The sequence below is a fragment of the Corylus avellana genome, chromosome 2 (assembly GCF_965113065.1).
Source record: "Corylus avellana chromosome 2, dhCorAvel1.hap1.2, whole genome shotgun sequence".
In the NCBI taxonomy this organism is placed as follows: Eukaryota; Viridiplantae; Streptophyta; class Magnoliopsida; order Fagales; family Betulaceae; genus Corylus; species Corylus avellana.
This window is the reverse complement of record NC_142491.1, coordinates 43,211,440-43,223,190: the sequence shown is the minus strand read 5'-3', so window position 1 is coordinate 43,223,190 and position 11,751 is coordinate 43,211,440. Positions and strand designations below refer to the sequence as shown.

Genomic DNA, 11,751 nt, shown 5'->3' with positions numbered 1-11,751 from the left:
ATTTTAAGTTAGTTTCTAACATACTTATGAGGTTGTTGGAGAAAAAGCACAAAGATCAAACTTTATTTAAACCCATGTACGGATATTGAAATCATAGTGGACTAAAAAGGCTATACAAAGTGGAGTCAAAGTTCGTAAGGGGCATTAATACAATTTATTCTTCTTCTTCTTTTTTAATTTTTTTTTTTTTATTTGAAACATTAATACAATTGATAGTTTGATTGAGACATTAACAATAGGATGGTAGTTTGAGGAAAATATATGTATTTTTTTCTAATACTTTTTAGAGTGTATTTTTTTATTTTTTGTTTAATATTTTTTGGATGTGAGATAAAAATAAAAATAGTTTGGAGTGTTTTTTGTTTTGTGTTATTTATTAATATTTTTTAAAAAAAAAACAAAAGGGATAATGAAAAAATGTTAGCAAATAGAACCCTACCTATTTTTCAGTTTAGAAGAATAGCTTACATTGTAAAGAAAATACAACCAAACCAGAAAACCAAATAACTACGTATACTTCTTTATTTATAGCAATAGCATATTAAACTAAAAACTTTAATATTTGACCATTCAAATAAACTTGACTTTTCAAATATTGGATCTATATTTTGAAATTTTCCACTAAAGAATGTGTTATGACTTGACACCCGTCGGGATTTGATTATGAAGTTTTTTTTTTTTTTTTTTAAGGAGATTTGTTTAATTATCAAGTTGATTTTTGGTTTTGGTGTCTCCAACTTTTTAGAGGTGGAAAGCTTTTATTCCTCTTTTTCTCGCTGTAGAAAAACAAGAGGGCTACATTAAAGGCAATATTTGGGGTAATGCAAGCTGCATTTTGAAAGGTTGACTTATTCGAAAATCTACAAAGCCAAAGCTTATTTTCATCTCTTCAAAGCATTTATATTGGCACAAATCTGAACCACTAACATTTTCAATAGAGTAAACCGTCGCCTTTCAATCCCCTGACTAACTCTACCATAGACGCCAATAATAGGCTATAACTCTCTCCCTAACATAGCTTACAACTTTTATTGCCGCACTCCTAAAAGTCTGATTGAATCATAGCTTAACTCAACCCTATCAGAACATTAATAAGACATAGGCAGCTAAAAAAATAAAAATAAAAAACCGCAGCTGCACATTTTTTGTGAGCCGCAATGGCAGGCACTTTCAAAATCACATCAGCTCCACCATCGCACTGCCACTACAGTTGCGCAAGACATCTTTTTTCATTTCTTGGACTCGCATCGCATGTGCAAGATGGCTCTACCACTGAACTATCATAAACAGCTTGTTAGCCAGATAATAAGATTGAGTGAAACTGTGTCCTACTCCAACTCAGCAATCTGGTCAAGTAGATTTCAAGGCATAAATGATGGTTTGTCCAAAAAAGGCATGCTACCCATATCCCTTTGTCCAAACAGGTACAGAGTATATCAATGTCCCCAAGCCGAAAGAGCTGCAAATGGTAATCCAGGCATATGCATATGCCCTCCAAGGGTGCGTGCTTTCTCTCATTGCATTGAACTCGGCAATGAAGGTAGAAACAGTACTCAGACAGCCCAAGAATCCAAGTTGTATGCCAGAGGCTACAGTATCACAAGTCTGGGTATTCACCTATACCAAAATAAACCAAGATTTTGCTCATCATCTATTCAAGGCATGTTTGTATAAAAAACGGACATTGAGACATGTAAATTGACCTCATCAAAACCCGTGTCATGTTTGAACTTGTGTTAGACACTAGAAAGTGAAAAAAAAGTGCAACACCTTACCGCTTTCTTCACAGTAGACAGTGCTGCCATGATACAAGCTGCGGACACATTGGCGATTAGAGTCCCAATCGGTACCCATTTAAACAATCCGGACCTTCCTAACCCACGCCCGTTGAGTCGGGCTAAGAACCACCTGATCCACACACCTGGAGGTCCAACAATGCAAGCCAACCATAGTTGAGCACCACTGCCGCCACTGCTAAACTGTTCCTTCAATAGCTCTCCACTTAAACCCCATAACAAGACTAGCATTAAAATCAACACCACCATGACTGCCAAGTGACGCCTGCTGCTATCAACCCTCCAGTTGCTGCTAGAGCTACGGATGCCACTTCCCGAACTTCCGTTTTGTCTTGTTAGAAGCCACTTAAAACCCTTGGCCGTTTCAACACCAACAATAACAGAATAGGCCGCAAGAAACAAGCCTGCGAAGAATTGTAAGGATTAAAAGATCATCTTGCTCTTTAAGTGCACAGAGGCAGGCTGGAGACTGTTTGTTGTTAAGTTTTGAATAGGCTCAAGCAGGAGTCCTGCCTGAAGCAATTAAAATCAAATCTGTTACGCGTCTAATGAACCAAACAATCCGTACATCTATTGTAATATTGTTCTTACCTAAAAGAAAACCAAGCACAGTAAACACCCAGTGGCCATCAACACTAAGCTCAAGCATTTTCTGATTCCAACCACTGAAAGTTGTAAGACTACCTAAATAACCAGTCGTCAATCCGATCGCTAGATAGTCTGAAATGCGGGATATGTCTGCTTTGAAAACGACACCCCACCATCCCATCAAGAAAGAACCAACCTAGAAAAGTGCATAAACCAATTTGAATGAGAAGATCTTCTAATTGAAGTCTTTAATGGAGACATATATATACATATATAAAAGAGGGAGAGGAAGGCAAAAAAGATGGGAATCTCAAAGCTCTTAACCCCAACATCAAGTACGGAAGTTCTATCACGCAGCCTTTACCAGAGCAAAGGCATCACTACGAAGTTCTAATTTCTGAATTGTGACAGGCCACTATAATACATTCCAGTGATAGGTTGAGGTGTTTATTCAGAGCTAGAAAAAACTCGCTTAAACACTCTCATAACCTCATCCATAAATTGTGTGCACATGCATTTGAGAGAGAGAGAGAGAGAGAGAGAGAGAGAGAGACCATATTAGAAGGAAGGTCTAGGTACAGAATGTTTTCATTGTTGGTCAAGCCAACAACTCCAGGGCCGAACAATTTTTGCAGTAAATACCTTGTTAAAACCTGCACATTGTGGCATGTTACATATTAGAATCTCGCTAAGTACATCTATTAACTGGAAATTTACAATTAATGAAATGTAGAAGTGAAAATTCTAGAATCCAGAGAAGACAGAAGTTCCAAGCAGCCCAAGCCAAAAAATAAAAAAAATCTATGATAATGTTGGTTCCAAATATTTGATACAAAATAGAGGGGTAATACGTCAATGTTATATGACATGAAGTTGAGCCCTCTCCCACTATTGTCAAAAATTAAGTTTTATTTTCTAAGGACCTTCGGACTTCTTTAAATGATCAAGAAAACTGTTATTTCCATGAGGTTGCCAGGTTGGGTTGCTCAAAACTCCTGTCCTATGCTCTTCATCTGGGTTTGTCAATCTTTGATAACTTATTGACAAGATGCTCTTAGGAAACTTCCTATTTTGTTGTGAGATATTATATCCTTTGCTCTTGAAACATTAGGTTAAAGAATGTAGTTTCTAAACATATATTATTGGGCAACACAAACAAGAATCCCCATGAGAATTACTCTAGAAAGAGTACAAAATACCACACTTGAAAAAAAAAAAAGAAAAAAAAGGTAGCTCAATGGCATTACAAACTACAGGTGTATTGCAGTTTAAAACCTAAATAAAAATCAAAACTAAAATGGATGAGAATATATATCTCTATATCACATCAAAAAAAAAAAAATTTTAAAAAAAAGGCAATTCTTATGACTGATAGAGATAAGGATGGCATATTACCCCAAGAATCCCAAAAACAGCTAAATGAATGAGACATAAAACATAATCCCATAGCTTTGGCAACTCTTCCTGCATATAAAAAAATGAATATGTTTTCATTGTTTGTCAACAAACAAACTACATAAGTTAAGGAATTTCTGTTAACAATGACAACTAAATGAGAAACTATTAACTGAAGGCTCACTTGCTTTTTGTCTTTAGAGAACACCATTGCATCCACGGAAAGGGGAGATATAGTTTCCTCTGGCAACGGAGACACTGGAGAGATTGTATTCAATGCTGGATCACGAGACCAATATCCATAAGGGTGCAACAGAGTATCCAGGGAAGTGGGGGCAGCTACTCCATTCTGTGATGCATGATCAATAGAAAAGCACAGGCTAGCATCCTCACTGTGCCTGTTGCTCTGAAGAGCCCGATCCCCAATATCTCCTGCCTCCGAAACAGTCTCACTTTCAATTTCATCATCTATATGAAAGGGTACAGCTGCTGAAAAACTTATAGAGCGCCTTCTACATGAAGAACTGGCACTTCCCGTGTGACTAAATGATCCACTTCGTCTGGGTTCAGAGTCAGTAGTTCCATGATCCATGACTTCCCCACCAGAACTTCAAGCCTCGATACCTCTTGGAATAACTTCAAAAGCCACATTAATAAATGAGGATGTTGATTCAGGGATCAAAATTATATGAAAGTAAAAATAATCTAGCTGCTGCTGACAATGATGATATCGTTATATTTCTAATTTCTGTAAGCAAATCCAACTACTCTACCTTTGAGAAAACTAATTTATGTGCACATAGGAACAATTGATGGGACTCATTTTAGCTCGTCCTACAAAAAGTCAAACTGAAATGTATTTACTAAAAATAAATCCATTCATATCTTTTTGCATCTAAGTTCTGCTAGTCATGACATCACAGAGATAAAAAATAAATAAATAAAAAATAAAAAAACAAAAGTAATTACATATGACCGTCCAAACGTTTCAATTTTTTGAATACTATAGAGTATACCTTCTCCCTCAAACAACTCCACTCAGACCAATATCTAAATTTTTTATTTTTTATTTTTATTGGTAAGTTTCACATGCACTCGGCGGGACATGAACCCACAACCTCACCCTCCACCTTGCTACAAAGGGAGGAAGTACCATCTGAGCTAATGCGCATTGGTCAAACCAATATCTAAATACTTATGCATTAAGATCATGGACTTGATAAATAATGTCTTTGATTTTAATTTCAAAACAATTTGGAACATCTAAACTGTCTGCTCTATCAGGTCCATCACAAAGTTATTGCGCATGATTGCCATAAGGTTAAGACATAAGAATCTTCTAGCACCTGCCATAATTTAAAGTTTTCTTTCAATACACAGTAAAGAAAAAAAAAATAGATAAAGCACCCACTGCAAGCAAATAGAAGTCACAAATAAGTTGCTATTCTGCTAGGGAGCAAAGTAACATGAGATTATGCCACTGATACTGATTTCTAAGCGCTGAAGCAGGGTTAGAGAAAACAAATGACAATATGCTAAACTTTTTCAGCAGGACTTCTGAATTAGATCTAAAGCTCGCCAAGACCATGAATGATATTTTATTTTCTTATGTAAAACAGTTATATTTAAGCAATAAATAAATTAAATAAAAGTAATAACAAAAAGAATAGGTAACATAGAAACAGAATAAAAATGACCTTCCTGTCACTTGACAAGAACCCTAAGGCTGACAATTGGAAAAGGCTCCAGGAAATTTGTTAGAACTAAGAGCAGATAAAAAGATTTAGTCACTCCAAGTGAGGCTCAGCAATCACTTGTACCAACTAGGAGGAATTTAGAGTCCCTTCTAAGAGCAGGAATGGCCAAATAATGGTAAATAATGGTAAGTGTTAGTTATTCGAGGAACATTGTACAACCATAACATGTGCATTAACTGGATCTCCCTGCACTCTGAAAATGATCAAATCTAAAGATACAACGTCTAAAAATGGTGCGTGTAAAAGGCAACACCAATTTTCCTAGTTTTTGATGCAATCTAACAGACTCGGCAGATTGCAAACCGATCCAACCATCAAGAATTGCAAAAAATCACTAATTAGCATAATATTGTACTAATTTTAAAAACAGAAATCTTTTTATTATCCGCTTCACAATAGGAGGGATAGTTACGGCCAAATGGGTCTTCATAATTTCATAGATTTGAGACAAAAGGTGCAGCTGAATATTATATCAACCAACTGATCACAACTAAATTAGAAAATTCTTGCTCCACAACTAATGACTGATGTTTCAAATGAACTGGATCAAGTGGATCCCATCTCCAAGAACAATTAATTAATTGTTTAGGAACAAACTCAAACGTTAACAGGCAATTTCATCATATTTCTCAGAGCCCCTAGTAACTGGATGTGAAAGATATTTGTGCAATCAAACATGTGAACAATTAGCAATGAAAATAGTAATAAAATAACAAAATGAAAAGCTGAACAGGAAGAACCAGAAAGTGAAATTACATTGTAAAAAAACTTTAACTTTTTCAGTCTTTTTTATGTAAAATATAATGCACGAATTTACATATATACGAAAAAAAAAAAAATACAAAGAAAGTAGAGGGAGATAGAAGTACCAGGAACATTAAGAGTCCTGTGAAAAGTACAAAGGCTAAAGAGATTCAAACCCAGACCAACATGTCTAAAAAGTCTTCCCAAAATTTCATCTTCAAACCACCAGCACAGGGAAGATATGTGAACGATAAGACTTTTTGGGTTCCCTAAGCTGTAAATACGACTGGAGTTTCAAGTTCAAGACATAACGAAAAGCGAAGTTATGAATACAACAGGACTAAACTGTAAATATTAGGCGTTTCTAACTTTCTATATATATAACAAAAAGTCAAGACTATAAATTTTACGAAAAAATATAAAATTAGTAATAATTGTTTCCATCTAATATCAGTATAATTGATTATTCACACGTCATTTTCTAACACTGTCACCGTGTCACGTATTACCTTAGCCCTCATAATATATTCCATTGAAACCACATGGGAATAGGGAAGCTGTAGTCGGTGATCATCAGGTGGTGGAGCCATCTAATTCTAACACGACATAAATATAGTTTAATTATGCCTTAGCTCACTGGTGCACGTAAGATAACAACTACATTTTCTCTTTTTAAATCATCTTTAGGATTATCTCACCTGTTACTCTGTCAGATCCCAGCAGCCTGCAATACAAATTTAACCCTCTAGTACTGCTAATATGACATAATTAAGTAACCCATTTTTACCAATTTATAAAAACTAAATCAAATCAAATCAACTGAATTTCCTCTTGCCACCAACACTAGGAACTAAGGACGCTCACGGCCACAAAAGGGTTTTCATAATATCATGGATTGAAATACAAAGCAGGGACAGAATATGTACAAGTGACAATTTGTGCTCTCGTGTTCGGTTTAGGTCGTGTCGAGATAGGAATATAAGACTATATAAGTTAATCTTAATTTGAATCGTTTAATTAAACAAATAAGACCCCTCAACCATAATTTGCTAATTTCATTTTTGGTTCGTATCGAGTTTGCGGGTCGTATAAAAAAAATATCAACCCTATATGTCACGTGTCAGGTTTGAGTCGTATCGAGGCATGGACATAATACTATAAGTTAATCCTAATTCGATTTAATTAATTAAATGGGTTAAACTCTCAAACTCTAACCTTCTAATTCCGTCTTGAGTTCATATCGAGTTTACGCGTTGTGTTAAACATTGTTAACCCTAATTACATGGTGGCAATCAAAATTTTATTCCGCTAATAGAATAGTTTGAATAGACTGCACCACAATAAAACGAATCCCATGTCTAAGCACAGTTTGTAAAATTCTTCAGCTCAAATCGCTTAATGGCATTCCAATCATGTACTCAAATTAAAGAGCTTAAAGATGTGTCCTCCACTAACAGATCATAAATAAAGAAAAGCAACACAAACCCCCCCACTTGAAGTCTACTGGACGTGAGGTAAATTTCCTAAAATTAAATTTTTGGCACAAATAAGCCAAAGTGAACCTTTTCAGTGCCTTTTATAAATTAGGCCATGCATCATGCATGCATTTCAAGTAATTGGGCGTGAACAATAATCGACTAGTCAAATCATGTGAACGACGAGCACAGAAAAGTAACGAAGGAAACAACATGAAAAGCTGAACAGAAACAATAAAAAAGTAATTGCACTGTTAAAGCTGAGCAACTTTACAGCCCATTTTAGTAATACGCTAAACATAATCTAAGTTTAATATACTCTAGAAAAATATATAAAATTATATGCGAGAGAGACCAAGAAAAGGTCGAGAGGGATACCAGGAAAGTAGCGAAGGCGGCCGAGGAAAGTCAAACCCGAACAACTGGCCCGTCAAAATTCTTCTCTAATTTCTCGTTCAACACGCCGAGGAGTTTCAGAGGGAGAAAATGGTGGTGAAGATATGCCAATGGAAGAGAAGCGGATGTTTGAATCGCCAAGCAATGAAGAGAATCGACGGACGGGCTGAGCCTCCTTGAAAAACCGGGTCGACAAACGGGCGGGGATGGGCTGGGCTGGGCTTTGGGTGATTGACTGGAGGTGGTAGCCTTGTAGGGAGGTTTGGGGATGAAAGAGAGTAAGAGAATGATGGCTATGGGCCTATGGCGGTTTGATGGTGAAGCTCTCAAACTGACCAACCGTCTTCTATACGACACCGAGAGAGAGAGAGAGAGAATTGATTCATAAAGGATGACCTCAAATTTATAGCACCATGAAATAAAATGAGTCGGAAATTTTATTGTCTTTCTACACTTATATATATATATATATATATATATTTATATATTTTACCCAGGTACACTTTGAAGGGGATGCAAAATCTGTGATAGATTCTGTGAACACGGAGGAGAAGGATTGTAGCTGGATGAGGCATATCATTGAAGATATAAAATTGAAATCGGGTGTTTCAACAGTGGCAGCTAACTTTTATTAGGAAGGAAGGGCATTTACTAGCAAAATATGCGGTGGAACATGCCCATAGTTTTTGTTGGAGAGATATTCCCCCTATTGTATTCGTGACGCTTTATTACTTGAGCAATTTGCTATAGTTTCTTGAATTATAATCAGAAGTCTTTTTCTTATATATATATATATATATATATATAACAGTCGTTTAATACTTATGTGAGGCCGTTAAGGTATAGAATAAATCTTTTGACATAATTGGGTTCTTTAAATATATAACACTTTTTTGGATGGTGTGTTTTTGTTTTTTTAGTTTAAAAAAAAAAAAGATTATTTTGATGTCATATAAAATAAAAATAACTCCAAATGTTTTATAAATGAAAAATATTTGTTTTTCATCTTTTATTAATCTTTTGTTTATTTTTGGAGGGCTGCAAGGTGTTCCAAAATCCTTCACAAAATTCTTCTCTAATGAAGTGGAAAACATTATTTTAGGAAGGAGCGGAAAACAAAAGAGAGAAAATGAGAATTTTTTAGGGAAAATAATGCATGCCACATCATTTGGGAACAGTACAAGAGATTGGCAAATTCATAATTAAATATATTTATTTCACAAATTGATATGAACAATAGGCGTGTTTTGTTTAAAGTTGTTTCAAAATATTTTGTACTTTTGTTAAAGAAGCAAAAGAAACTTCACCAAAAGATATTATCAAACATGCCAATGTAACTTTTTGTTTACATTTCTTCGGGTTGTGTAATGATTAACTTTTTACATGTAAATGGGTTGATTTCTTAACTCAAACCTTCATATTAATGCATAAGAGTAGAGAAATAGTCAAATTTAAAAAAGTAAATATAGATTAATCGATATTCACGTAGTTATTATGGGAAGGATTGCTTGTGCATATTCCCATTCCCAATGGGTTGTAACATTGATTAGAGTACAGAGTACTCACTTGCATCACTTTTATGCAGTCCAATCCTAATATCACTTTTTAAAAAGTAAAGGTTCATTATTAACTTTAGCCATTAATCGTTTTCCCTAATCTACTTTAGATTTCAATCAATAATAAAAAGCAAAGAAACCCATTGGAGCACTCCAATGAAAAGCCCGCTGCGTTTGATAGATGCACGAGCGGTTGGAGAGGAAGCGTAGAAGGCCAAAAGCTGAACCGCGAAATCTCTTAGCATGATAGGCTGTATACGCATGTGACGCACGTCATCTCAATATATTGCGCGACATTGACCAGGCGAAAAGACAACGCTCAACTCCAACGCCAACCATCCCCTGTGTTGGAGGTGGAAAAGAACCATACATAAGTTACGGCATCCACTCGTGGAGCAACGTGTGGTGATTAGCATAGGAAGAAAAATAAAAAGGTAAAGACATTACTCATTGACCCAAGGGATTGGCTTGTGTTGTAGGTCACTTCGGTGAAAACTCCAGCTTCACCTGATTAAAGTGGATATGTTTTGCATGATGTCCTACAAATTTAGTCGGGTGAAGCTTTGAATATCTCAATTTTATAAAACAATAACACAAAGGGTGAAGTAAAAGAGAACGGCATGCCAGCAAATTTTTTTTTTTTTAATATTAAAAAATTAAAAAAAAAAAAAATGGTCTGACGTGCTAAGCACGCTAGCGTGGCGTGCTTAGAATCACGGTCCTAAAACAAATGATTTAGAGGTATATCGAGGTGAGTTGGGAGGATATCTCCAATGCCTCTCTCTCTCTCTCTCTCTCTCTCTATATATATATATATATATATATATATTGCATTAATCATTTATAGCACCAAGGAGGACCTAAAATCACTAATGAAGCGGAATGTCTTCAATACCAAAGTCAATAAATAGCTTGGAAAAAGCCATTCTCCCTCCAAAAAGAGAGTTCTTGAATTTGTGTGTGTTTTAATGAATAAATTGCTTCCGCCCCTTTTGATTCTTTTTCCCACAAGTCAAATGCCATTTATTCATTGTACTACTCTACCATGTGTTGTCTTTTGCCTAGCCGCCTATGTTGTGTGTGGTTAGTCTACGAATCAAGATTATTGGCTATGGCCGGGCAAGTGGTATCCCCATTCCCCAATAACCCTCCATTTATGTGTTTTAATGAATAAATTGCTTCCTTCCCCTTTCTTTTTCTCATTTATGTCAATTGTCCGAGAAAGACAACGGGAATTGAATCATCTCAAGTTCAAATAAACTAGATAATATACGATTAGTTATATTTGAAAGGTATTTTTATTATTTCACTTTTTGATGGAACAAAAATACTTATCAAATATAACTAACGGAATATTCTATAATTCAAATGAACTAAAGAGGGTCATAATTCAAGACAACGTGGGTTCTAAAAAAAGCTACTGACAAGTTTAAGCCAACTTAAATAAAAATAGTGATTTAAAACATGTTTAAGATTACGTTACAGGCCTTAAAAAGTAGTGTCAAACAAAAGTTTGCATGTTTGGTAAAAAATTGCAAAAATATTTTTTTGACTTTTTTATTCTAAAAATGGTCAAAACACATTTTTGTCAAAAGCTAAAAAATGAATCTTTTGTCAAAAAGCGATTTTTGACTTAAAAACTTTATTTTTCAAACATAATCTCAAACATGCATGCTTTTAGTGGTTTGCAATCTAGTGTAATTATTTCTGCCGCAGTTAAAATAATATTGTTAAGAGCATGCTTGAGATTGTGTTTTAAAATAAAAGAAAAGGTCAAATAAGTACTTTTAAAATTGTTTAACCAAACATGTCAGTTTTTGTTTGACACAACTTTTTAAATGCTAAAATTACTTTTAAAGCTATCAAACACAATCTCAAACATGTTTTTAGTGGTTTGCAATTTAGTGTAACTCTTTCTACCGCAGCTAAAATAATACTGGTAAGCCAATCTACATCTGGGCTGGTCAGCACCCAAAATGAACTGCAGGCCCAAGGCCAGAGCAATAGAATGAATCCACACGCATCCTTTTACCCCGTTTGGTCT

General features: G+C 35.2%; 1 protein-coding gene across 4 annotated transcripts; it reads right to left on the bottom strand.

Moving 5' to 3' along the window:
* Positions 1-859: 859 nt before the first annotated feature.
* LOC132164980 (camphor resistance CrcB family protein) lies at positions 860-8,552 on the bottom strand. 4 transcript variants are annotated; one of them, XM_059575497.2, is made up of 7 exons: positions 8,134-8,552; positions 3,964-4,415; positions 3,780-3,848; positions 2,939-3,037; positions 2,388-2,580; positions 1,776-2,200; positions 860-1,617 (listed from the first exon to the last, which is right to left on the bottom strand). In XM_059575497.2, the coding sequence occupies exons 2-7, from the start codon at positions 4,369-4,371 to the stop codon at positions 1,399-1,401; spliced, it is 1,413 nt and encodes a 470-aa protein (XP_059431480.2). In that variant the 5' UTR covers positions 4,372-4,415; positions 8,134-8,552; the 3' UTR covers positions 860-1,398. The 4 variants fall into 4 exon arrangements, with proteins under 4 accessions (XP_059431480.2, XP_059431486.2, XP_088369557.1 ...); XM_059575503.2 differs by lacking the exon at positions 8,134-8,552 and adding an exon at positions 6,406-6,548; XM_088513432.1 differs by having other exon boundaries at positions 1,545-1,617; positions 1,771-2,200.
* Between the last annotated feature and the right edge of the window lie 3,199 nt (positions 8,553-11,751).